The 26,524-nt window shown below is 38.8% G+C and overlaps 1 protein-coding gene across 7 annotated transcripts in view; it reads right to left on the bottom strand.

The window, feature by feature from the left end:
• Positions 1–21,718, bottom strand: part of neb (nebulin) — a 73,125-nt gene extending 51,407 nt beyond the window's left edge. For 4 of the 7 annotated variants that reach the window (XM_085135930.1, XM_085135931.1, XM_085135933.1 and 1 more), the window contains exons 1-49: positions 21,592–21,718; positions 20,750–20,850; positions 20,373–20,456; positions 17,655–17,702; positions 16,945–17,052; positions 16,695–16,802; positions 16,396–16,500; positions 16,196–16,300; positions 15,938–16,042; positions 13,670–13,774; positions 12,920–13,024; positions 12,721–12,828; positions 12,150–12,266; positions 11,713–11,814; positions 11,521–11,628; positions 11,324–11,428; positions 10,299–10,397; positions 9,681–9,785; positions 9,467–9,574; positions 9,259–9,372; positions 8,964–9,161; positions 8,700–8,807; positions 8,489–8,587; positions 8,262–8,366; positions 7,984–8,091; positions 7,580–7,891; positions 7,255–7,461; positions 7,051–7,155; positions 6,847–6,954; positions 6,449–6,760; positions 6,112–6,318; positions 5,927–6,031; positions 5,696–5,803; positions 5,298–5,609; positions 4,967–5,173; positions 4,759–4,863; positions 4,490–4,597; positions 4,085–4,396; positions 3,776–3,982; positions 3,565–3,669; positions 3,359–3,466; positions 2,954–3,265; positions 2,654–2,860; positions 1,502–1,606; positions 1,262–1,369; positions 851–1,162; positions 520–723; positions 283–387; positions 80–187 (exon numbers count right to left, since the gene is read on the bottom strand). In XM_085135930.1, the coding sequence (XP_084992056.1) occupies positions 80–187; positions 283–387; positions 520–723; positions 851–1,162; positions 1,262–1,369; positions 1,502–1,606; positions 2,654–2,860; positions 2,954–3,265; positions 3,359–3,466; positions 3,565–3,669; positions 3,776–3,982; positions 4,085–4,396; positions 4,490–4,597; positions 4,759–4,863; positions 4,967–5,173; positions 5,298–5,609; positions 5,696–5,803; positions 5,927–6,031; positions 6,112–6,318; positions 6,449–6,760; positions 6,847–6,954; positions 7,051–7,155; positions 7,255–7,461; positions 7,580–7,891; positions 7,984–8,091; positions 8,262–8,366; positions 8,489–8,587; positions 8,700–8,807; positions 8,964–9,161; positions 9,259–9,372; positions 9,467–9,574; positions 9,681–9,785; positions 10,299–10,397; positions 11,324–11,428; positions 11,521–11,628; positions 11,713–11,814; positions 12,150–12,266; positions 12,721–12,828; positions 12,920–13,024; positions 13,670–13,774; positions 15,938–16,042; positions 16,196–16,300; positions 16,396–16,500; positions 16,695–16,802; positions 16,945–17,052; positions 17,655–17,702; positions 20,373–20,435 (6,825 nt within the window). In that variant the 5' untranslated portion in view covers positions 20,436–20,456; positions 20,750–20,850; positions 21,592–21,718. The remainder of the gene's footprint in view (positions 1–79; positions 188–282; positions 388–519; positions 724–850; positions 1,163–1,261; positions 1,370–1,501; positions 1,607–2,653; positions 2,861–2,953; positions 3,266–3,358; positions 3,467–3,564; positions 3,670–3,775; positions 3,983–4,084; positions 4,397–4,489; positions 4,598–4,758; positions 4,864–4,966; positions 5,174–5,297; positions 5,610–5,695; positions 5,804–5,926; positions 6,032–6,111; positions 6,319–6,448; positions 6,761–6,846; positions 6,955–7,050; positions 7,156–7,254; positions 7,462–7,579; positions 7,892–7,983; positions 8,092–8,261; positions 8,367–8,488; positions 8,588–8,699; positions 8,808–8,963; positions 9,162–9,258; positions 9,373–9,466; positions 9,575–9,680; positions 9,786–10,298; positions 10,398–11,323; positions 11,429–11,520; positions 11,629–11,712; positions 11,815–12,149; positions 12,267–12,720; positions 12,829–12,919; positions 13,025–13,669; positions 13,775–15,937; positions 16,043–16,195; positions 16,301–16,395; positions 16,501–16,694; positions 16,803–16,944; positions 17,053–17,654; positions 17,703–20,372; positions 20,457–20,749; positions 20,851–21,591) is intronic. The other 3 variants (XM_085135934.1, XM_085135927.1, XM_085135928.1) reach the window with 2 other exon arrangements.
• Between the last annotated feature and the right edge of the window lie 4,806 nt (positions 21,719–26,524).

Below are 26,524 nucleotides of genomic sequence, written 5' to 3'. Positions count from 1 at the left end.
CAAAACTAATATATTTGCACTATTATTATGATACAATTATTATATTTTTTTATGTAAATAATTCAGATTAAAGACACACATCACTGGCAATGTCCCTGGAAGCTCTCGCTGCAATGACGGAAATGGCATCGTTGCGCAGATCATAGCCCTTCTTCTTGGAGTCTTCATATGCCTGCTTGTACTTTTTCTGTAAGGAAACACAATGATCCAACAGATGGAAGTTATATACATTTAAAATTCATAAGTGATGTGAGTCTTTGTACACCACAAATGCCTACATACCACACTGTAGTTAACGTTGTTTGCTTTGGCCAGAAGGACGTCCATAGCATCGGGCATGATATGGATCTTTGTCTTCATGTTGTCCCAAGCTTCAATGTATGCTTTCTGCAGTAACCAAAATGAAAAAAAAAAAGACAAAAAGTACTTACATTGTGACCTCTGTGTGAATTTTACAATAACTTAATTTACATACAACATCCAGTATGGCTGATGGAGGTTTTAAATGGGATTTCATACCTTATTCATAACCTGAGCATTGGCCTTAGCCAGTACTATGGGCATGTCTTCAGTGGTTATTTTAAACTTGTAGTTGCTCGGGTGCTGACGATACTTTCTCTCACTCAGGACCTCACCAGCTTTCTTCACCTTCTCAACATCCAATGAACCTATTGGCACCCAACCAACACCCTGCAGCATCTTCAGATCCTCCTTGTAGACAGCCTGGAAGAAAAAACAAAAACCAAGAATGATTTGCAAGGGTTGAATCTGGTGGACAACAAAAACGATATATAGTAAAAAACACAAGTTCTGCAATATAATAATATTATCATAATATAAATATGCTCACATCACTTTGTATGTTATACGCATGTCTGGCCTGGACCACATCATTGGAGTCTGGCAGGCACGTCCAGTTGTGCAGTCGGGTGATGTAGTGGAAATGGTTGACTTGAATCTGGTTCTTCTTGGCCAGTTCAAAGGCCATCATGTCCACTGGTAGGTGGAACTTGGTCTTGGACTTGTTGAAGTCCTTCTTGTACAGAGCATCACTGGCGATCTTGGCTGAGTTCAGAGCCAGCATGAGCAGAGGGTCGTCCTGGATGCTGCGAGCACCAATGTGGTGACCAACCTGCTTACGGTATCCTGTCTTGTACTTGTACTAAAAAAGCAATAGTGTGACGTTTAGTCACCAAACAGCATATTAGAATAAATATTCATATAAAGTAATACAGTAAAGAGAATATAAACTGACACTTACATCACTAGCAATTGTAGTGGAGGCTTTAGCAGCTTGGACGGCAATGGCATCGTTACGAAGATTATGGCCCTTCTTCTTGGACAGTTCATGATCCAACTTGTACAGTTTCTATAGCAAGAAATAATGTCAACAAGGAAACCATGTCTACCTTCAAATGGACATGCTAATAGTATTAGTGTAATTGTTTCCCTAACTGTCATCCATATCATTACAGACAGGAAACTGCGTATTATACGATACCTCACTGTAGTTCTTCCTGTTATCCCGTGCCAGAACAATGTCCATTGCATCAGGCATGATATGGATTGAAGTCTTGTCTTTTTCCCAGGCTTTGATGTAGGATTGCTAAAGAAGCAAAATGTAATTATCGGCTTCACATAAAATAAAGAGAAAGTACTTTTCAGTTATATTCATGACCAGTGCTGGGAAGGTTACTTTTAAAATGTATTCCATTACAGATTACAGAATACATGCCCCAAAATGTATTCTGTAACGTATTCTGAATACTTTGGATTACTTAATATATTATCATGCTGTTTACAACTACGTGAATGTACTATTGCTGTGATTTATTACTGTTACTGAAGGTTACTCGCCATACCAATACCGACTAGATTTTTAGATCTTAATATAAAATGAGTAACAGTAGGTTGACATTAGGTAAGGCTGCACTTTTTGCAGCAATCTCGTATAGAAAACTGTTCTGCGCGTGTATAAAACAGGTCCGCGGCTCCGAACCGTAGTAAAGGGACCTCTGGCTAATACGTCGGGTTCGTGTCGTTGGGCTTGCAGCCGAAAACTAGCTGTACTTTGTTGTCTGGGTCAATTTTGTATATATATATATTTACATGCTTCCAGCTCCCGTCTCTGGTTGGAGACAACTTGTACTTTTCGACTCTCCTTTTTCTCCCTCCCTCGCTCACAGACACATAACGGGTATGGCAGTCCATTCTCCCTGCAGCACGGACTACACTGCCCATGAGGCTACATTATTTAGGGCTATGCCTGTAACACTCTACCTATTGCCTTCATATTAAACAATTTTGTGAATAATTAAAAAAAAATTTCTTCACGTCATTATGCAGCCGCAAGTAGGGGTAACATGTGCCGCGAGATTGAGACACGGGCATTAGAGCCTCTTAATGCGTGTTTTGTTTGGGTTTCCACCAGCGTGGAATCACCAGAAATATAGAGTTCATAGTCTTATGAAACAGAAAAAGACCGCCGTGTAATCCATTCATTTCAACAAAGTAACTGTATTCTAAATACCACCTTTTTAAACGGTAACTGTAACGGAACCCAGTTACTCATATTTTGTATTTTAAATATGTAACGGCGGTTCATGTATTCCGTTACTCCCCAACACTGCTCATGACAGATTCTCTTCTGTACCTTATCCATAATCTGGTTGTTGGCAGTGGCCAGTGTCAAGTCCATAGAGTGCATATCTTTGGTGAATTTGAAGTTGGTAGGAGGCTGACGGTACAGTTTCTCATTGAGGGCCTTCCCTGCTGATTTTGCTTTCTCAACATCCAGCGATCCAATAGGGACCCATCCTATTCCTTTGAAGTAGTGCTCATACTCACTCTTGTACTGGTTCTGCGGGGAATACACAAATGTTTATTTCACTGTGCAGCACAATAATGGTAGCAATCGTGTAAAATTGTTATCTGTTCAAACTTTTATACATACATCACTGGCAATAAACTGCATGTTACGAGCAAGTTCCAGGTTCATGGCATCAGGCAGGAGAGCATTAGTGTGCTGAATCTGTCTGTATCCAGCCATAGTCTGAGCAGCAGAAGCCTGCTTGGCATGGACCACACTGACCATGTCCACTGGGGAGTGATACTTCAGCTTGGACTTGTTGTAGTCCTTCTTGTAGTTCTTGTCACTCTGCATCTTTGCCAACTCCATGTAGTGAACCAGCAGAGGATCATCCTGGAGGCTGCGGAAGCCAACATGGTGGCCTCTCGCCTTCTCATAAGCCAATTTGTACTTGTACTGCAATAATAAATACACACTTGGTCAGCATCTGTAATGGGCTGCAGGAAATAAACCCCTTGACTTGCTACATTTACTTTATTGTCTACTTACATTGCTGGCAATGGTGGTGCCAGACTTGGCAGCCAGAATGGGGATAGCATCTGCTTTGAGGTTGTAGCCTTTATTAGCCATCTCCACAACACCAGCTTTGTAAAGTTTCTGAAATTACATACGACTAAGGTAAGTGATTTGCATTATTAACAGCCTAATAAATAACAAGACTCAGTAGGTTCATTAATTTGATGTATTCCCCTTACATTGCTCATATTGAGGGCATTAGCCTTTGCAAGGAGAATCTCAGGAGCATCTGGCATAATATGAACAGTCAGTTTGTCCTTTTCCCATGCTGCAGTGTATGCTTTCTGCAAGAAAAAATCATTAAAAAATCAAATAATAGTGTCAGTTCTGAACAATGTTTTTGACAATATTGTGTGGCTTTGTTCTCCAATTAAAGTTAAAAGATTTCACCTTGTTCATGATCTGATTGTTGGCAGTAGCCAGAGTCAAGTCCATAGAGTCCATCAGCTTGCTGTACTTGAGGTTGGATGGATGAGTGCGGTATTTCTTTTCACTAAGAATTTGACTGCCAACTTTAGCAGTCTCAACTGAAAGCGATCCAATAGGGACCCATCCTATTCCTTTGAAGTAGTGCTCATACTCACTCTTGTACTGGTTCTGAGGGGAATACACAATTGTTTTTTCACAGTGCAGCACAGCTATGCACAATAAGGGCAGTAACTGTGTAAAATTGTTATGTATTCAAATTGTTATACATACATCACTAGCAATGAGCTGCATGTTACGAGTAAGTTCCAGGTTCATGGCATCAGGCAGGAGAGCATTAGTGTGCTGAATGCGTCTGTATCCAGCCATAGTCTGAGCAGCAGAAGCCTGCTTGGCATGGACCACACTGAGCATGTCCACTGGGGAGTGATACTTCAGCTTGGACTTGTGGTAGTCCTTCTTGTAGTTCTTGTCACTCTGCATCTTTGCCACTTGCATGTAGTGAACCAGCAGAGGATCATCCTGGAGGCTGCGGAAGCCAACGTGGTGGCCTCTCGCCTTCTCATAAGCCAATTTGTACTTGAACTGTAACAATAAATGTGCACTTGGTCAGCATCTGTAACGGGCTGTAGGAAATAAACTCCTTAACTTGCTAGATTTGCTTTATTGTCTACTTACGTTGCTGGCAATGGTGGTGCCAGACTTGGCAGCCAGAATGGGGATAGCATCTGCTTTGAGGTTGTAGCCTTTATTAGCCATCTCCACAACACCAGCTTTGTAAAGTTTCTGTGAAAACATATACAATGACAGAAAGGTCACGCTACAGTTAAGGATCATACATATATTATATAGCCATGGCTTACAGCATAATGGTCAGATAAGATATAGATGTTAAATCATATAAATAATTGAATAAATAATAATAAATATAATTTGTAATGCCTTACATTGCTCATGTTCAGAGCATTAGCCTTCGCCAGCACAATCTCAGGAGCGTCTGGCATGACATGGGTGGTCACTTTGTCCTTCTCCCAGGCTGCGGTGTATGCTTTCTGTAGGTTAAGAAATCAGTGAAAGGGGTCAATCACAATTTTTATCACGAACAAGTCGATCTCTATTTTGTGACCCTATGCAACACATCTGAAAATACTGCACCTTGTTCATGATCTGGTTGTTGGCACTAGCCAAAGCCAAGTCCATGGAGTCCATAAGTTTGCTAAACTTGAAATTTGATGGATGAGTGCGGTACTTATTTTCACTCTGAATCTGACCGCCAACCTTGGCAGTTTCAACAGCAAGCGAGCCAATAGGGACCCATCCGATGCCTTTGACAAAGCTATTCCAGTCAGATTTGTAATCATTCTGAAAAAAAAAAAGTCATGACGCGAATTAGTTCCAAAGTAAAGATTAATGATCTTTTGTAGTTCAAATCTGGTTTTGATTATTTTTTTAAAAAGGTATGCATATGACTATCATTGCTACTTACATCACTTGACTGGAGGTTCATGTTGCGACACAGCCGCAGTTGCATGTTGTCAGGGAGAAGCAAGTAGCTGTGAGGGATCTTCTTGTATCCAATCATTGTCTGAACAGCCGAAGCCTGCTTAGCCTGAACCACACTGAGCATGTCCACAGGGGAGTGATACTTCAGCTTGACTTTGTGGTAGTCCTTCTTGTAGTTCTTGTCACTCTGCATTCTGGCCACCTCCATGTAGTGAACCAGCAGAGGATCGTCCTGGAGGCTGCGGAAGCCAACATGGTGACCTCTCGCCTTCTCATAATCTTTTTTGTACTGGACCTAAAGAAAAAGAAAAAGTGATGTGTTGATTGTTTCTTTTTTACAGTTAAATGTAGTTAAATTTATTACATGCATTTATTACATACATTGCTGGCAATATGCCTGCCGTGCTTGGCATGCAGGATGGGAATAGCATCAGGCTTCATGTCATATCCCTTGGCAATGTCTTCCACCCACTTGTGCCTGTAATGACTCTGCAAATAAACAGCAAAGTGTTACAACAACTTTTTGCACAACTATGCTCATATACACCTTGAACCTCAGGAAATTGCTATTGCTTCAACTTGCATATTCAGTTAAATAATTTGTGCGCTAACCTCGCTAATAGTCTGGGCATTAAACTTAGCCTGGAGAAACTCGGGGCAGTCAGATGGCAGATGGTAGGTGTGCATGAACTTCTCTCCAGAAGCTTTGTATGTAGTCTAGTCAGAAGAAAGAAACAACAGTGAATGTTTGAAGAATCTCTACATAAGTATCTTCTGTTAAGAAAAGGGATTCTTACGATGTCCATCTGTTTAGAGTTGGCCATAGCCAGAGTCATGTTCATGGCATCGGTCTTGCTTGTATATTTGAAATTACTGGGGTGCTGGCGGTAATTTCTTTCATCCAGTGCAGCTTTAGCGGTTTTGGCTTTTTCAACATCCAGAGAACCAATAGGGACCCATCCTATACCTTTAGAGTAGCTGTTGTAATCTGACTTGTAGACATTCTGTGGGTATTTAGAGAAAATCTAAATTAATCAAATGTCATAATCAAATATATACATATATGTAATGCTATATGTGTTGTTCCAGGATGAGACCAATACATAAAAATAATAAGATGAAAAGAATACACACGTCACTCTGAATCGCCATCATGTTGCGACACAGCTGCAGGTGCATGTTGTCAGGAAGAAGAATGAAGCTGTGGGGGATCTTCTTGTATCCAATCATTGTCTGAACAGCCGAAGCCTGCTTAGCCTGAACCACACTGAGCATGTCCACTGGGGAGTGATACTTCAGCTTGACTTTGTGGTAGTCCTTCTTGTAGTTCTTGTCACTCTGCATTCTGGCCACCTCCATGTAGTGAACCAGCAGAGGATCGTCCTGGAGGCTGCGGAAGCCAACGTGGTGGCCTCTCGCCTTCTCATAGGCCAGCTTATACTTGTACTGTATTAAAGAAAATGCAATATAAGTAATATTATTAAATGCATTAACATTTAAAAATTATTATGAAAAGCATAATTCCAGCTTACATTGCTGGCGATGTTTCTTGAACTTTTGGCTGCTACGATGGGAATGGAATCCTCTTTCACGTGATGTCCTTTGAGCAGATCTTGGCGGTGAGAATAAGTGTAATAATTCTAAACAAAAAGATAATCAGCAATATTGTTACAAAAACATTCACAATTAAATTTCTTTGTATGTTTCATATGTGGTTAAATCAATCTGCAGCGAACCTGGCTGATGTTGGCAGCATTGTATCTGGCTTGCAGAAATTGGGGGGCATCAGGAGGGAGATTGTAAGTGTGCATGAACTTCTCTCCGCTGGCTTTGTACTCTTTCTGTGTAATTACAGTGAAGGCAAGAATTTATTTCTTCTCTGAAAAGGACTCAATTTTAGATATGTAGCATAAGTCATTATTTTGTTTTGTCCTTCTCACCTCATTCATGATCTTAGCATTGGTCTTAGCCAGCTCCATGCTCATGGAGTCAGTAGTACTGGTGAACTTGATGGTGTGAGGGTGCTGCCTGTACTTTTTCTCATTCAGAGCTGCTGCTGCTGTTTTGGCTTTTTCAACCTCCAGAGAACCAATTGGAACCCAGCCAATACCCTTGACCGAGGTCTCATAATCCATCTTGTAGTTGTACTGAGAAATAGAAAAAAAACCCAGAAAAACAAGAAACTATTGTCAGACCAAATACCATTTTTAGAGAGTCCATAAGGTTTATATTACCATTAAGTCACAAGCATTGTTAATAACATACATCGCTGGAATTGTAGTTCATGTTGCGAGCAAGTTGCAGACCCATAGCATCGGGGAGAAGAAAGTATTTATGGTGGTGCTGCTTGTAGCCAACGTAGGTCTGCACTGCTGAAGCATTTTTAGCCTGAACCACACTGAGCATGTCCACTGGGGAGTGATACTTCAGCTTGACTTTGTGGTAGTCCTTCTTGTAGTTCTTGTCACTCTGCATTCTGGCCACCTCCATGTAGTGAACCAGCAGAGGATCGTCCTGGAGGCTGCGGAAGCCAACGTGGTGGCCTCTCGCCTTCTCATAAGCCTTTTTGTACTGGACCTAGGAGTTAAAGCACATAGAGCTTCTCTAGTTTTTTATATGTAACAATTATTTTAAAAAGTGCAGCAAATTTGGTCTTTCAGAAAACTTACATCACTGGCAGCATGTCTGGCAGCTTTGGCAGCAATAATAGAGATGGCATCAGGCTTCAGGTCATAACCCTTAGCAATCAGCTCCTGCCAAGCAGACTTGTAGTAATTCTGAAATCACATAAAACATATAAACCATGTTTAAGGCATGTATCCATTATAGCTTTACGCAAACATGAACAGATGCACATGCATACTGTGGTGATATACAGTTATAAGTTTTAAAAGTGAGTTGAAAAAATATTTTATTTATTTTTGCTTTTTTTATGTGCATTCGTCACCTTGCTGATGTTGTAGGCATTGCACTTGGCCTGAAGGAACTCTGGGACATCCGGGGGCAGAGAGTACTTCTGATGGATCTCCTCTAGACCTCGCTTGTAGAACAGCTATAAATGTGACATGGCAGAAATTAAAAGAAAGTAAGAGCAAACAAGAATCTTCCTAAAAGGGATCTTGGAAAATGCAGAAGGAATTCTTTCTCCAGTATGAACAGTGACACTTGACTCACATCGCTCCTCTGAAGCTGGTTGACTTTGGCCTGCATCATGATGGGGTGGTCGTCGATAGCTGTGAAGGGGATCTTGTCTGGGTGTGTTCTGTATTTTTTCTGAAGGAACAGAGTAAATAAATATTATTATTTTAAGGACCTATCAGCTCTGAAATATGCATTTTGTTATTACCATGAGAGCAGATGTAAAGAAGCCATGTTGCACACATACCTCATTGAGGATCTCTGCAGCTTTCTTAGCCTTTTCCACTTCCAATGAGCCATATGGGACCCATGGAGTACCTTTGGTGTAGCTGTTGTAGTCAGCCTTATACTCATTCTTTGGTGCAGAGAAACACACAAAACCAAAACAAATGTTGATGAATATTTAAGCCCACAATAGCACATCAGTACATGTTTTCATATTATGATGAGAAAAGCAGAACTTTAGCAAAACTGTGAGCAGCTGGAGTTTCTAAAGTCTGTTTGGACTTACATCACTCTGGATAATGTTGGCTTTCTTGGCCAGATCCAGCAGGACGCTGTCAGGTGGAAGGAAATAGTTGGTGCTGATGCTCCTGTAACCAGCCATGCTGCTAATTGCCTGGGATTTCTTAGCCAAGGTGACTGACAACATATCCAATGGTGTATGATACTTGGTCTTTACTTTTTCATAGTCTTTTTTGTATTCACGCTGTGAAGATATTAACAAGAGATTACTCAATTGCCCTTCTTTTTAACCCCCATGAATTAATATTTATTAAAAAATATGACATCAACTAATAACTTACATCACTCTGGATTTTGGCCACATGGACAGAGTGCAGCATCTTCGGATCGTCGTTAATACTGAGGGCTCCAACCATCTTTCCCTTGTTCTTCTCATACTCCTTTTTATATTTAACCTAATAATGAACAATATTTATCATGGATTAGAATACATCACAGGTACTGCAGGTAATTTATCTGTTGAAGCAGTTGTTGAAGTAGGATACTTACATCACTGACGGCGTTTGTGTGAGCACGGGCAGCAAGGATTGAGATGGTATCCCCTTTGATCTCAAACTTTTTCGCTTTGGTTTTCTCCCAATCATACTTATAGCAGTTCTGCAAGAAGAAAGCGTGCCATTCAGGAAATTGAAATCGACAGTATGAGAAATCAACGCTGATACGAGTTAAATTTTCGAGATATGCAAATATCGCAGTTACTTACATCACTGAGGTTAAAAGCGTTAACTCTGGACTGGATGAAGAAGGGGTAGTCTGGGGGTAGACTGTTCTTCATTTTTATTTCCTCGTACTCTGCCTTGTAGTTTAACTGCAGAAGAACAAAATGGTAATATTACTGTGTCAGTACTGCTCAGGGTATATTGTCTGATCAGCTGTTATTTGACTTTCTGTCACTGGAGGGCAGTAGTGTGCTATCAGGGCTCAGAGATGGTGACTGTTGCTTTCTTCACCTCCCCAACCCCTGTCTGATCACAGGGTTTATTCTGGGCCAACTGAATGCTTGTTTCTATTTATACTACAGAGAAATGGCTCTCCAGTTTCCATGGCGCCCATAGAAAGACAGCTGGGCTTCATAGATGATTGAGCAGATTTAAAGGTGATCTGCATATCTAGGAGAACTGGATCGACACAAGCTGATGATTGCAAGAATTCCAGACCATAAATGGGCACCGAGAAAACAAAATAGTCACATTAACGTTACTATTATATGCAGGTATCACCTAAATGTTCAGTGGGTGTTGGTGAGCTTTACTGTACCAGTTTAAATTCTAAGCTTTCCTACATTAGCACCAAGAGGAAGTGGTCCAAAAAAGGTACATACGTCACTTAGCTGTTTGGCGTTGATGGCGGCTTGAACTTGAACTGGTGAATCCACCACTTGTGTAAATTTCACTTTGCCTGGATGTTGCCGGTAAACTTTCTGAAAACCAAAGGATCAAAACAAAAACATTGATTGTCCATATACATATAAGAAATCCTGTCACGATCCTGCGTCTTATGACCCAGTGTTTTGAGTTTTAGTTCTTTTGATGTTTATAGTGTATGTTTAAGCTTATTAGGTTTCCTATGTTCATTTGCTTATTAGCTCCCCCTTGTGTTTTCAACCCCTGTGAAGTCTCCCTTGCCCTTCGTGTGTTTCATGTCTGTGTGCCTTATGTTGTCATGTCTGCCTCTCATGTTTCCTGTTTTATTTTGAAGAGATCTCGTGTTTTTATATTATGGATTATGTTTTGAGTCCTTTGTTGTACTGTTTCTTGTTTCCCTAGATTTCAGTTATGGTTATCATAGGTTTAGTTCTTTGGCTTTGTAATATGGCTTCCCTGTGTTCAATGTTGTGTCTACTGTGACCTTTTTGTACCATGTTTCTGGTCCCTATGTTCTGTCTTCTCAGTTGCTGTTAAGTTTGCATGTTTAGAGTTCAGTCAGTGTGTTTCCTGTTTTACTTTGAAGGTCCATGTCTCATGTGAGTGTTTCTAGTTTTGCTTCCCTTGTCTCGTCCAACCTGATTACTCCCAGCTGTACTCCTTCTGTGTCTCATTCCCTCGTTATCCCTCTGTGTATTTAAGCCCTGTGTTTCTCTTTGTCAGTGTCGTAGTCTCCCTCATAGCTGTGTGATTGTTCCCTGTGGCTCCTTGTGCTTTAGTTTTCCCAGTTTAGTTTAGTATTGTTTTTTGTGTCCCACTCCCCGCCAGCAATAAAGCTGTGTTTTTTGAGTTTACTTTTTGTCTCTGCAAGTTTGCGTTTGGGTCCTACTCTTGCCTGCACACAGCCGTATTGTGACAAATCCAAAAAGAACCTGGATCCATTTTATTGCAAAGAACAGTTTTATAATCAGCGACTACTCACATCGTTGCATTGATGAAGTTTCTTCGCAGCTTCGTATTCAGGCGTAATTGTTTGAGGAAAGAAGCATCTAGTTTTAATGTCTTCATAATCAGATTTATATAGTTGCTGTGAAATACAAAAAGCAAATATTGTGTTATGAGGAAAGGCTTGATGAGGAATATATTAATACATACTCAAATTTTTTTTAATGCACAAACCTCATTTTTCATTTCCTCGACTTTCTGGCAGTGAAGCATATAAAGGTCCTCATAGCTTCCAATGTAGTGGCCCTTCACCTCATTTTCATACTTATCTTTGTAATGTGTCTAAAAGAAAATCAAAACGTGTGTTAAAAGAGAAACATAAGTGGTTCATATTCAAAGAAATTTTAACTCAACGAGCTCTCTTACATCAGAGAACTGCTTAAGTACTGAGTCCATCTGAAACTTGGGCGTGTCACAGTAGTTGATGCTGAAACCCCTGGATTTCTCATAGCTAGCCTTATATACTTTCTGGAAAGGAAACGGCAAAAACAAAACAAAGTCAAACAACGATAAAAAATATATGAGCAGCTACATACATACTTGTGGTACAGGAAAAACTACAGGAGAGTAATTGCAAACAACAAGCAAACACTATGTATTTCACTTCCACTTATCCAATTCAGGGTCGTGGGGAGGGGCTGGACTCTATCCCAACAATAACAGGGCAATTGGCCCGGTAATTTAAGCTATAATTAAACAACAGCCTAAGATTTTATAACTTAGTTTTCCTGAAAAGGCAAAAGGTCTATCTTTTGTCACAGAAGAAAAATAAACTTTCTGCACAGGGCTTTTTAGACACCTACATCACTGAGGATAGTGCCAGCATATCTGAGCTGCCTCAATAGAGGATTCTCTGTGGCGGGGAGCGTGTTGTAGTCAGACTGTGCTTTTTTCTTCTCATACTCCTTCTTGTATTGGACCTAAAGACAGAAACAGATCACCGTGAGTAAAAAAAGAGAGGAAAGTGTGATAATGAGGTGTGTTCACATGGTTCAAAATGATGGCACAGTTGGTTGGCCGGCTAAGAAGTGTGTCTTTCGCATTTCTTGAAAACAATGCATGTTTCCCCTGTGTGTGAATGTGTGGGTGGCTATGAGGTGCAGAGCAACTGAAAAGCTTTGTCACACAGACTCGCATTTTATTCCTGCGTGCTAGTAAAGCTACAGACCGAATGTGCGTGGTGACAGTAAACCAAATGTGGATCTCTCAGTCATGCAGTGTGGGCACAATACAGTGTATCCCTGCGTCAGAGTGGTCTCTTGACTCACACACTGCTCTGAGACATGGGTCAACTCTCTGTCGTGTCTTCCACATGAGATCGGGCCTATAAAAATACTGTGTTACCTTTGTGTTTGTGCGTGTTTTCACGCTTACCTCACTAGCGGCAATACGAGCCTTCTTGTTTACGTCATAAGTGGGCGTTTCTGTTTGCATGAAATAAATTTGGTCTTTTGTATCCTCATAATGTTGCGTGTATCTTCTCTGAAAGGAAAACACACAACAGTTATGTACAGAAAAAGGACAAAGAAAAGCAGAAATCTGAAATCCTTTCCTTTAAATAGGGAATTCTTACGTCGCTGAGGTTCTCCATTGCCACCCTGGCAGTCGCCACGTCGAAGTAAGGAGTCTCACACCACTGACCCTTTACATTTTTATTGTAATCTTCCTTGTACTTAAGCTGTGAGGAAAAGATGGCAATTAACATAAGAAGGGTTTTTTTTATTAAAGGATAAATGAATAAATCTCATATGTTTATATAAACACATTAGGAATGATTGGAATTCCTGTCATTGTTAGCCTCTCCCACCCAGCTTAGTGTTGCTACTAATATCAGAGAGCAGGTGGATTGATCCCTTTCTCAGGGTTGGTTGGTGTCTGGGGCTCCTGCTTCAGTGCTTACACTGTGCAAGGCCCAGTTTTCTGACTCTAAAATAAGCAAAGATATTTATTACTCCCATGTCTAGTTGAAGACTAGATGAACACTGTTAATCCTAGAAAAGTTGATGAGTCTAGCGAAAACAGATGCACCATACAGATAGGGTTCGACAATGGATTAAATAATTGTGTACTGGTCTCATATTGAATTTATGGTATTTTGGATTTTGATCTAAACTAAAACTGCACTGCCCCAATCACTGCTCACTGTCTGTAGTGCATACTCCTCTACGCTTATTAACTGAAAGCACTGAACATTGCTTTCAGTAAGAGTTTGTGGACTTAAATATCTGATCTATGTATATTTATAGCTTAATGACAAGAAAAATTCATCAGTATATCTACCTCAGTCATAGTGGTTTTTGTTTGGTTTAAAATTGTTACTTACATCACTGCGCTGTTGGGACACTTTCTTGGCCAGCTCCATTTCAGGAGGATCAGGCAAGGAGGTATACTTGGCCTTGCGCTCATGGTGGCCCTTCTTATAGTGAACCTGTCAATCACAACAGGAGTTAACATTTACTAAGACGCTGAATTCGTCAACATCCATACCTGACTTTCATGCACAGTTTGCCTCTACCTAAATAGACTGGTAATGTCCATGCATCAGGAAAAAAGTTTAACAACACAGAACCCAAGAGGAAGGAGACGTACAGATACTAGCTGTAAAAAGAGCTTGACCTGATATAGCACCATGCACGGTATATAATTTTCAATATTAGGTATTTACCGATATAATCTAATTAAAACATTAAGAGATGGTAGAAACACCCTCCAACGATATTACGAGTTTTGAGTCTTTTCTAGTTTATCACCAGAGGGCGCTCTGCAACTTCCTTGTTAGCAACGTGTTTGGAACAGCACAATCACAACAACCAGCTGATCTGAGCAGAGCGTAAGGTTTTGTTACGTGACTTGTCATGGCACTATAATATTATTATCTTTAAACTGCAGTCACATATTATCTTAATAACAACTCATAAGTAACAACACACAACGAATGTTGGAGAAATTTTTTTCCTGTGTCTGAAAGAAAAAAATACTGGCCGTTTCTTAAATCTTGGTCATCACCAAGTATCATCGTCACTGATAGAGGATAAGGTCAAAAAATATCAGATCGATACTTTGTGATCCTATCTGTACGGAAGAGGATTAGGGCCACCGGGGGGAAAAAAATGTCTTTTTTTCTTCTTTTCTAGAATTCTGAGATTAAAGTCGGAATTCTAAGAGAAAAGTCAGAATTCTGACTTTAATCTCAGAAATCTGAGAAAAAAGTCAGAATTCTAAGAGAAAAGTCAGAATTCTGACTTTAATCTCAGAATTCCGAGAGAAAAGTCAGAATTCTGACTTTAATCTCAGAAATCTGAGAAAAAAGTCAGAATTCTAAGAGAAAAGTCAGAATTCTGACTTTAATCTCAGAAATCTGAGAAAAAAGTCAGAATTCTAAGAGAAAAGTCAGAATTCTGACTTTAATCTCAGAAATCTGAGAAAAAAGTCAGAATTCTAAGAGAAAAGTCAGAATTCTGACTTTAATCTCAGAAATCTGAGAAAAAAGTCAGAATTCTAAGAGAAAAGTCAGAATTCTGACTTTAATCTCAGAATTCCGAGAAAAAAGTTAGAATTCTGACTTTAATCTCAAAATTCTGAGAAAAAGTGAGAATGCTGACTTTAATCTCAGAATTCTGAGAAAAAAAATCGGAATTCTGACTAATCTCAGAATTCTAAGAAAAATGTCAGAATTCTAAGAAAAAAGAATTCTGAGAAAAAAGTCAGAATTCTGAGAAAAAAGTCAGAATTCTGAGAAAAAAGTCAGAATTCTGAGAAAAAAAATCAGAATTCTGACTAATATCAGAATTCTAAGAAAAAAGTCAGAATTCTAAGAAAAAAGAATTCTAAGAAAAAAGTTAGAATTCTGACTTTAATCTCAAAATTCTGAGAAAAAGTGAGAATGCTGACTTTAATTTTTTTCTCAGAATTCTGAGAAAAAAATCGGAATTCTGACTAATCTCAGAATTCTAAGAAAAATGTCAGAATTCTAAGAAAAAAGAATTCTGAGAAAAAAGTCAAAATTCTGAGAAAAAAGTCAGAATTCTGAGAAAAAAAGTCAGAATTCTGACATTAATCTCAGAATTCTGACTTTTTCAGAATTCTGAGAAAAGAAAAAAAAAATGATGTGCCCACTTTTTTTTCCCAGTGACCCTAGTTCTCTTCTGTATATCTCATATCAGTTGGGCTCTAATTGTAAATTGGCCTAAATGTAAGTTAAACTGTATGTGTATGACACATCCGAGTCAGCACAAACAAGTGGACACTGAGAGGAACATTTCAACATCTTTGCACACACCATACGTTTTTTGTAATTAACAGTGTGGTAGTTGTCAATTGTCTTGTAACACTACAAGAAATAACACTAGTAACTGTCTAAAATAGAAAGCTCTAGGTGGTGTAATTCTATGTTGTAATTTGCGTAATTTTATTTGTCTGTATAAAATGTTTTTGTTCTTTCAAAAACCAATTTAATGATGCAGAGATAGTTAAAATTTATAGATTTGAAGAATTAACAACTTATAATATAGTATATATCATATTATAATACATATCAAAACAGAGGACACATTAAAGCAAATTTAATGTGTCCTCTGTAAATTTTACTTACATCACTAAGGACCTCCTGAGCCTTGGCCACCCTACGGAGCTCAGGACTGTCACTGTAGGGGTAGTACATGGTCTTATCTTCATCCCAGGCCTCGGTATAAAGTTTCTGAACAAATTGTAACGTTATCACTTACTACGTGAATATAAAACATTTTAACAGATATTATAGAATTGTTAAATTATGCAATTATGTAATTTGGAATTTTTAAAAAAAATTTTGGACTTAAAAGTCAGCCCTTGAATGCTACACTGGACTTACTTTGCTGTAGTTAGCAGCATTCTTCACAGCCTGAACCAGCTCAGGAGCATCAGGAGGCAGCAGGTACCTGTCCTTGGTCTCATCCCACTTCTGTCTGTACAGAACCTATAAGAGATAACAACAGCATTTGTGTTATACAATCAGCATTAACGTCATATTTATTCATTCTCTTTGTATGTTGGGAGATTTGGGTAACTTACCTTGCTGATCAGCTCAGATACATGCTTGACGTGGGCAATCTCTCTTGCTTCACCGTCGTACAAGCTGGTTGTCCGAGCTTTGTTTCCCTCCATACGGTATTTAACCTGAAGATAATCCGTGTTATTTCAAATTATTCCTCAATAAAGCAAGATCCAGTCATATTTGAGACCAGAGGCATATTTTTATGTTTTATAGTCAAATATAGATCATAGAAAATTTGTTCTGAATCTGCTAGTCTTAAATGTGCCTTTCAATAACCAATAAGTGTCTTTTGTATTCATCATATCTTAAAGAGTACCTCGCTAAGCTGCTCCTGGGCCTTCCTGATACGAATCATTTCAGGCGTATCAGTAACGATGGCAGGAGGTGTCCCTTTGGACATTTCATAAGCCTGGCGATACTTATTCTGTCAGGGACAACGGTCATAAAATTTAAGTAAGTAATTAATGTCATACAAAGCAGGAAAACAACCAACAAGTAAAAGCAAGTAAAAAGTCAAATAAATGTGTATATATACATGCAAATAAAAACTCAAACTTGTTTCTTACGTGGCTGAACTGCTCCAGCATCTTCTGGCTATGGGCCAGGTATGGAGTCATGAACTTGGAAGTATCCACCTTGACCTTCTTCCTTACTTTCCTGGTGGGCAAGCCAGACTGGGAGAGGACAGAAGAATACAATTAACGACCAAACGAACACATGGATCTCGTTTTATTGATCCAGGAAGGAAAACGACAGGGAAAGCAAAAGGACTGGTGATACTTTCAAAAAGCAGACTTTTAGAGATTTTATTACACATTAATGCAAATGTGTCGACTGGACAATGATCTGACATTTTCAATATGAAGCAGGATTCCCACTGCTCTAATTACTCACCTCGAGTTAGTGAAATTATTTAATCATCAACGATTTATTCTATTTGGAAGGACAATGGAGATTTTGTATACTAAGGTTACGCCTGCTGAAATGTAGATGAATGAAAGACAAACCCAAGGCGAGCACTTACACCTACATTTTTAAATGACTTGCATGCAACACAACATTGAGCAGCACATATCCACAAAGGTTACACTATCATATTATATTTGTTGGCCAGCAAAGCTGCAGGAAACCAAATTACAAAAGCCATGTATTGTCTTAGTAAAAATGCTGAATCTTAACATATTTAACTCATTATTTAGCTCTAAAAACCTGCCAAAGCCAAACAAGACAGCACATGCCCTGTTTGAACCGTTGTGCCTGGGAGGGGGTGTTTTACCTGTAAGAACTGAGTCTTGTGCTCAGTGACAGTCGTCGTTGAAATCTGCTCAACATATTACAAATATAGGAAACACTCTGGGTTTTCAAAATTTCCAGGACAGATTATGGGAGAAACAGCAAAATATTTGTTTGGATTGAGGGTGATTTTTCCACAGCTCTGGCATTCATCAATTACTGCCACTGCCACTTTCAGCACTGCGAGTAAGAAATCACTCTACGCTGTATCGCATTAGCAGCTGTTCTAGCAAATGCCCCCAGGCAGGCTAATAAGTAAAAACAGAGAAGGTTGTCATCGGGGATTTTTGGTGTAACCTACTTATCACCGGTCCACTCAAATAGAGTCACCTAAAGGAGGGGCAAAATTTCCAAAGGGGAAAATAGTATAGCTGCTGTCTAATTAAGCTTATTTTAAACGGAGGATAAAGAAGCATTAATATTCTATGTGAGCCCGAACAGCCTGAATCTTTGATCGTCCGACCAAGTCTAAAAACACTGCTTACTCACATGACAACTGTTCTATTCTTATTTGTTATTTCATACGCAAATGCTTTTGTTATCAGTTGCTACAGGACACAACAGTACACAAGCTGTTTGGGCAGCTTTGTAATCTCCACGGCTGTTCACACATAGGTCTTATGGGTTTAAAGCACTGATTCAGCCAAACAACAAAACAAGAAAAAAACAAGAAAAAAGCCCCACAATTTAGCTCGAACAAAATCGATCTATACAGGATGTTTTTATTCTGTTAGCTCGGAGTTTGAAATATCTCACCAAACAGCGTTCTACCTTCAACTTAATATAATGCGGGGGTGCTGTATTTAGTTTCTGAGGCTTACATATAAATACACTAAATAAAAGAAAAGTCCCAATCATCTCAGTTAATTTAGAATTTAGAGGGTTTTCTTTTAACTTTTGGTAAATATGCAAATGTGAATTTTTAAATGTAATTTCTAGTCACTGACAGCCTCTCACATACATCCCCATCCAGGAATAGCACTTCTAATTTCTAACTTCCTTCTTCTTAGGATGAAGAGCATTTACATAACATAAGGTTGAACATTAAGAGACAAGAGACCTTAAAATCTAGGTTAAATGAAAGAAAAGCCAGAGCTGAGAAAGAACATCTCAATCGTTTTTATCAACATTTGTAAGCGGCTTCAGTATATGAATCTCTCAGACAGGAGAGAACCATAGGTGTAGATGAACCACTGTAACTAAGCATCCCTACAGTTCAATGCAAAAACACTCCTTGTCTGCAGGCCACATTCTTCCACGCATCCACCTCCCATAAGCGAATTTCTAGCACTGTGATATTAACCTGTTCCAGCCTATCAGGGGCTGATTTACAGTCTAATTTTCTCCCCTCCCTTTCCTCCTTCCTCCACTCTCTGCCAACATGCTCCAGAAGTCCATTTCTAAATTTGCCTGAATGCCAGATAGAGAACTGTACACTTTGCTCCTTAATGACCTGAGAATTGAAGTCTTTTTTTTTTTTTACTTTTTAGCATTTATTATTATTATGATATAGAAACAAGTAAGAAATTTGAAAAGAAATAACTAACGAGTTTTTCAACGTTTATGTATTATGTATTAAACTAAGCACATGTTTTATGTCTGACCTGGACAGCACTATGTTTCTCCCCATTCTGTAAATTAAATACGAAGCCGTGTTACATTTTATTGAAATCAATGCATCTTTTCTCCGCAGCACAGATGAAAGTTCTAGTGAAATCAGAGTGTATTGATTTTGAGCGTAATTATCTTTCCTACCTCCCAAACGATTTACATCTTTTCACAAAAGGTAGTAAATCTGTTTGAAACAGTTGATATGTTATATGGGAGTTAAATGATTAAAAAAAAATGTTTTCTTGGTTTGGATATTCTGACAACCAAGAGCAGTCATTCAGACTCCCCTATAAGATATCAGCAATATTAAGTTTGAACAAATACAAGGCTAACTTTAATCCTAGTTCACCAGGAAATATGGGATTAAAAGTTAGCCTTCTGCTTTCACTCTTCCATCAGACACTGTCACAGAGACACTGAACAAGGCAATAATTCATATACAAAAGGGACTCTAAAAGCAGCAAAACTGTGATGAAATCATGGGGGATGTGAGCACTCAATCTGGAGAAATATTTCACATGGGAAAATAGTAACTTCCAGAAACTGGCACACCCCCAAACTGCATGTAATCCAATCTTTGCATGTCTATCATACACAGGAGGGACGCTATGGGGATTTAGGTCATTGCAATATATATTCCTCCTCAAGCAGAGTAGTGAAATCAAATGCTGGCATCTATGGAAAAAAGTCACTTGTATGATTACATCTGCTTTACATGTGTTGCTGTCTGGCATATGTCAAAGGCTCAAGTAAAGGTATTTGCAATGCCAAAAGGACACAAATAAAATGCAACATTATATAATTAATAGAACTATTTTTCCAGGACTTATAACCCATCAGAAGGAGTCCATCTGAAACAGGATATACCAGCAGTCATGTATGTCTCCCTCCATGAACTGCTGACTGTAAGGGGTATCGTCACTAACTATTCATAGGGCCTTCCACTGGACTTGGAGATCCCACACTTAAATGTATTAAATGATATCACAGCTGAAGTTCTATTATCCGGATCAAAAGCCAAAACATAAAAAATGCAACAACAGTACTTTAGGATTTATTTACATGTGCGATTAAGAAGAGATCCACTTACCCTTTCCACAACCTCCTCCTCATATTCTTCATATTCTTCATATTCCTCGACAATTTCTGTCATTTTGAGACGATTTGAGAGATTCTACACAAAACACAGATCACATTTTCAGGTATGCGTTACTCTGAGGGAGTAATATATATATATATACATAAATTAAAAAAAACAGTGTAGTAAAACATAAATGTTCTACGTGTTCTTTCAAAATAAAATCAAAAATTTTAAATGGGATCTAATGGGACTTAGAGAAGATATCAAAGGACGGCTACACCAGGGATATTTCAACCCTCCTCTTTTTGTATATGTTATATTTATGTAAACATATATATAAACTATAACAGCAGCATACTGGCGTTTAAACAACGTCCTTGCCATACCAGCAAAGGTGTCTCGCGGTAATCTCTGACAGTAAGGAAGCTTCACTTTCCATCCAACAGGGCCTCAAACTGACAGTCCAACTCTGTGATTTGCCCAATTCCTAAACAAAACAATAACACAATATGTAAAACACTTATTCAATGAATAATTAAACAGGGAGATCTGCAGAGTTTACTGTAATAGGTGAGACACTGACTAATTTTAATAGGCATCTGATTTTGAATATATGACTGCCACCCTTCCTCCCTTATGTGCCACAACACAGTTCAAAGGACTGTGCCTCCTGGCTGAAGGTTGGCGACAGCTGTCCAACAGCGCTCCAGCTATTTGACATGTAAGCTAATGCCACAGCCCGATTGGTTGACTCTGTTTAGCAAATGGAGATGCAATACCTTCTGAGGCTGCAGGTTAAATATAGGATTGCATACTAACTACCTTTTTTAGTACATGGATGCTCTCTCTTTGTATTAATATATCTATATTTTCTCTGCAAAAGAACTAAAGAAATCGCCAGAATCATAGAGGTAGAAGGATGAAAAAGCCGGAAAGCTTCAGAGACTTTGGAAAGAAAACAAAAAGATTCAGACTCCTGCTGAGATTTCAGATACATCCAAAGGATGGCCTTGTCTCAAGTGACTTGGAGAGTCTTGTAGTTCTGGATTGTTTGGTTACTCCTTCAATGTGTATAAGATTGTTCACACTCCTTATTCCTCAGCAGGGTATTCTTGGATCCAGATGGCAGCCAAGGATGGAAATAATGGATCTCCAAGCAGATGGAAAGCCATGCAGGGTGCAGACAACATGGATATTTGTTGTTTTTTGTATCCTTTCCTTTGCTTACCGGTTATGTTAAAGTTTATTGGTCTCCCAAGCCACCAAAGCCTCCCCAGCTTCCCTCCAGAGAAACGCTGGGCGACAGCACACAGCTGCGGTTTCTACCCAGGTTATCATGTGGCTGACGCAGCCAATCGCAGAGCACTGCTCTCGAGTTTCAAAATCTAAATATACCTATGTGATCCTTTCAGAAAAGAGCACCTGTTGAGGGTAATGCATCAGCGGTACAGTTATGAGGAAGGCAGTGGGCACTGGCAGTGGGGTCTCAGGAACACAAAAGTAAAGCCAGACTGTGACAGTGCTACCCAGTGCGAATGGCTAATGTTGACAAGCAGCAATTTTCTGTAAAAGATATGGAAGTATGTATGACCAAGGCGTGAGCCGGCGAGGAGAAGGCTAGCTTGAAGCAGAGCATGGTTCTCAGTGTCAGATCTGTTGAGGTCATCCATCAGCTGATCCTGAGCTGACTACATCCTGTTAAGAACCAGGTCAACATCAAGCTGAGGATACAAACTGAGAAATGAGCACATGCCTCCAAAAAATACGAATTAAAAATGAATAGCTACTCGGTGTCGCTACTACACCACCAATGCCCCTTGAATCAGAAATAAGCCTCTTAGAAATTAAAATGTCTAAGAAAGACTTGATTAATGTATTGAAAGTATGACTGGGAACATCTAAATAATATATTTTTAAATGATTTTTTTGCATTGCAATCCTTTAAAATACATCTTTCCTGTTTTACTGCCACGAAAACAGTTTTAGGATTGTTAAACTCATTGTATTCCTGTCACATGTTTTTGTGCACATCAAATGAAGACATTTTCAAAACATGAACAACCATAAAAGTGCAAAATATTGCAATTCCTATTGCTGAAAATACATTTTAAACCTTGTTTGGAAGTTTGAATTAATGCTTAAACTGTAAGCTGTAATGGCCAATTCACCAGCCGCCCACTGCTTTCTATTAAGTTAAAAACACCAAGAGAAGAAATCAATACTTCTGCCATCACAGGGGCAGCTCTAGATGTCCTCCTTTTTCATTCTGTAAAACAGAGTAATATAGTTTAGCACCTCGAAGGTGAAGCAGCTGGTACTTTTTTTAACAGTGAATTTCCAGGCCGGTACAGCAGAACACTCAGGTGTCATGTGAGCCACGTGCAACAACAAAAAAAAGCTTTTTGCTATTATAAATAAATCAAGAACTATTTCTGAGGTCCAGTGGTAGCTATAATTAACACAGCAATTCACTGTAAATGTGTAGAAGACCAAGAAGTACCCTGCATTTTCAGTTCAGATGATGTGCCTCTATCGCTCTGGTATTTTATATCGTTACTCTCACTCGCTGCACCAGGAGCAGGGTGCTACCCGAGGACGAGATGGACAGCAGCAGCTGAATATGTCCTCTCTCGCTCAGTGTGCCTCTCTTGAAAGTGGTGGTGACCCTCCATTCTCTTATGAACTGGATGCTTGCTGCTTGGTCCTCATTGCCAACATCACTGCAACTAAAACAAAACAACAACTTGTGTTTAAAAGAGTGAGCTCACTTTTCCAGTTACCCCAAGAGATATCTACCCATGGTATATAAAGGATCTGATGAGGACAGATAAAAATATTCTAGGCCTTACATTTCAGTTCCAAGTTCTGATTTTTTATTTTTTTTTTATTTTGGATATTTCTTGCTTGTCCCCATAGAGTGGAATATATTGCTCCAGAGAAAAATGAAAAACAAAATATAGTTATTAAATATAGTTTCTTTCTAAGATTGTTGGAGTAAATATACCTGTTGAAGCAAAAATGTGTGTGTTGGGTATATATCCAAAGAACTGTGACTTTAGCACCAGACAGCTAAAATTAATTGACTTTGGCCTCCTGCAAGCTAGGCGCTTAATATCTTTGTATTGGAAGAAAGTGGATGTACCCTCAAGTCATATGTGGGTGAAGGAGATGGCATCATGTATTGTATTGGAACGACTTACTTATATTGTCAGAGGAAAGGGAGTAGATTTTGAAGAAATATGGTTACCTTTAACTGAGTTTCTGAGACATTATGAAGGGAATTAATTTAGAAAGTGATACTTGGTGCTGAGTTTTGGGTTTCTTTGTGTGTGTGTGTGTGTGGGTTTTTTTAATTTTATTTATTTATTTATTTTTTCGTTCGCATCTTGCTTTGTTTGTTTTACCCATGCTGTCCATCGGTTTTGTTATATTTTATTATTTATTTGTTGTTGTTATTATTGTTGTTGTTTCTTTTAATTTATATTTGTTTATTTTGGGGACTATGTTCTTTAATATAAATCTCATGTTAATTGTACTATTATTCTTTGCCTGTTCTGTAATATAAAATTCAATAAACATAATGTTTAAATATATATATATATATATATATATATATATATATATATATATATATATATATATATATATATATATATATATATATATGTTTCTTATTGATTTTCTAAATACAATACAATACAATACAATTTTATTTGTATAGCACATTTAAAAGACCAGTGGTACACCAAAGTGCTTTACAATAAAAACAGGGAAATTAAGACAATAAATAAAAGACTATTAACAAAGTACCACATATGTCATCAGGTTAAGGGCACTAATTATACAACAATAAAAGGGAATATAAGAACAAAGTTACTAAGAACAGATGTAGCTAAAAGATAAAGTACATAAATAAGAAATTGAACGAAATATAAAACAGGGACGCTAACTAGATGGAAAAGCTATGTTGAATAAATGAGTTTTTAAACGGGATTTAAAAGATAAAACGGAGTCTGACGCACGGATAGCGATGGGAAGGTTGTTCCACAGATTCGGTGCAACCAGGGCAAAAGCACGGTCACCCCTAGATTTAAGTCTAGATCCAGGCTGAGCCAGGAGTAATTGGGCTGAAGACCTGAGGGCTCGCCCAGGGACATATAGACTAAGAAGATCTGCAAGATAACGAGGGGCTAAATTATTTATAATTTTAAAGGTGAGCAACAATATTCAAATCTAACAACAAACAACTGTTTTAATAGTTGCAGTTTCTTTTGGAAGCGTGTGCACTATTTAAATTTCAGATTTTATGGTGCATCGAAGATCATTATGATCCTGCCATCCCAGTGCCAAAGACACCCAAGGAGGTGGCTATGTGATGCATAGTCATCGGACAAAAACGACTGATGAGCAGTGAAACCAGAACACAACAGCTGCGAGACAGACAGCTACAACACAAACACTGCCAAGGGTCAATGATAAACCACCAGCACCTAGGATAAGTATGAAGCCCAGTGAGGTAAGAAGCTTAAAATTAAACTAGATGGTCAGTCATAGAGATGCAGGTGATATCATAAATAACAACCTATCAAAATGTATAAATGATGATATATATACCCTACTTTTTCTAGCTCTATACGACACATGCAATAAGCTGGTTGGTTCTTGTAAGCAAGAGCTGGACTGATTTAATAATAAAATCTTTATTTATTTTTTTGATGATTGAACAGTCTATATTAGCATCATTGTTGTGAAGACACTCACTGACCACCTGTTCAACTGCTCATTAACACAAATGTCTAATTAGCCGTTCACGTGGTAGTAACAAGTACTGAGACATATAGACATGGTAGAAACGTCCTGCTGAAATACAAAGAGAGCATCAGAATTAGGAAGAAAGGTGCCAGACAGGCTGGTCTGTGTATTTCAGAAATTTCACTGGGATTTCCCCACACAACCATTCAGGGTCCATAGAGAATGGTCTAAAACAGAGAAGATATGCAGTGAGCTGCAGTTTTCTGTGAAAAAATGTCTCTCTAATGCCAGACGTTAAAGAGTAACGCTCAGTCTGCTTCAAGCTGATAAAAAGGTAGTAGTACCTCAATTACCAGTCTTTATAATCAAATTATGCATAAGAGCATCTCTGAACACACAGTGCCTTCAAGCAGCTGGACTAAAACAGCAGAAGACTACATCGAGTGGAGCTCCTGTGAGCTAAGAACAGGAAGGGGAGGCTACATTTTGCACAGGCTCACCAAATCAGGACAAAAGAAGAATGGAAAAATATTGTTCTGGTGTATTATATTAGAATTTGGTTTAAACAACATGAAAACATGTCTCCATCCTGCCTTTAATAAACAGTTCAGGCTGACACACTTTGGGCCCCCTATCTGAGTATTGCTGCTGACCATGTCCATCTTCATGTTTCGCGCGGGATAATGTGCCTTTTCACAAAACTCAGATCTCAGTCCATCGGAGCTCCTTTGAATGTGGTGGAACTGCAGATTTGCATCAGGGATCCACAGCTGATAAATCTGCAGCAGCTCTGTGATGCTGTGATGTTAATATTGACAAAACCTCTGCGGAATTTTTCAGCACCTTGTTGAATCGATGCCACAAAGAATTAAGACAGTTTTGAAGACCTAAGGTGATCCAACCCAGTACCTGTAAAGTGCACCAGCTTTCAAACACACTGGCACATACTCAAAATAAAGTGAGGACACTCTGGTCTGCTATTCTGCACTGTGTATTTATGAAATGTTTAGTGCAGTCTACACTATTTATTGGTATTTTGGTGAAAGGGCTTTATTTTGAGTTGACATGCCCACTACAATAAAATCTGCTTTTAATGAAACATGTACAGTCTGACAATATGAGAAGCTATAGACCAAAGTCACCTCTGCGTGAGCTTTAATAACAACGACACATCTGTTGAAACATTTGCATCATTAAATAAACAAATCAGCACAGGTATGAGAAAAGTGAGAGAGTATGCAAAGCACATGAGTCTAAATTTTCCTAATTTTATTATATATATCCAGAGGTTAAAGCAGAACAGAACGATCCGGAATGACATTCCAGCTTTTCCGCTTAATGCGTAATCAAATAGGTGAGTTAAATTTCAGTGTGGTGCAGCCTGGTGTTGTTTCCAGTTGAAGGCATGG

The sequence above is a fragment of the Neolamprologus multifasciatus genome, chromosome 16 (assembly GCF_963576455.1).
Source record: "Neolamprologus multifasciatus chromosome 16, fNeoMul1.2, whole genome shotgun sequence".
Lineage (NCBI taxonomy): Eukaryota > Metazoa > Chordata > Actinopteri > Cichliformes > Cichlidae > Neolamprologus > Neolamprologus multifasciatus.
This window is presented reverse-complemented; position numbering and strand designations above follow the sequence as displayed.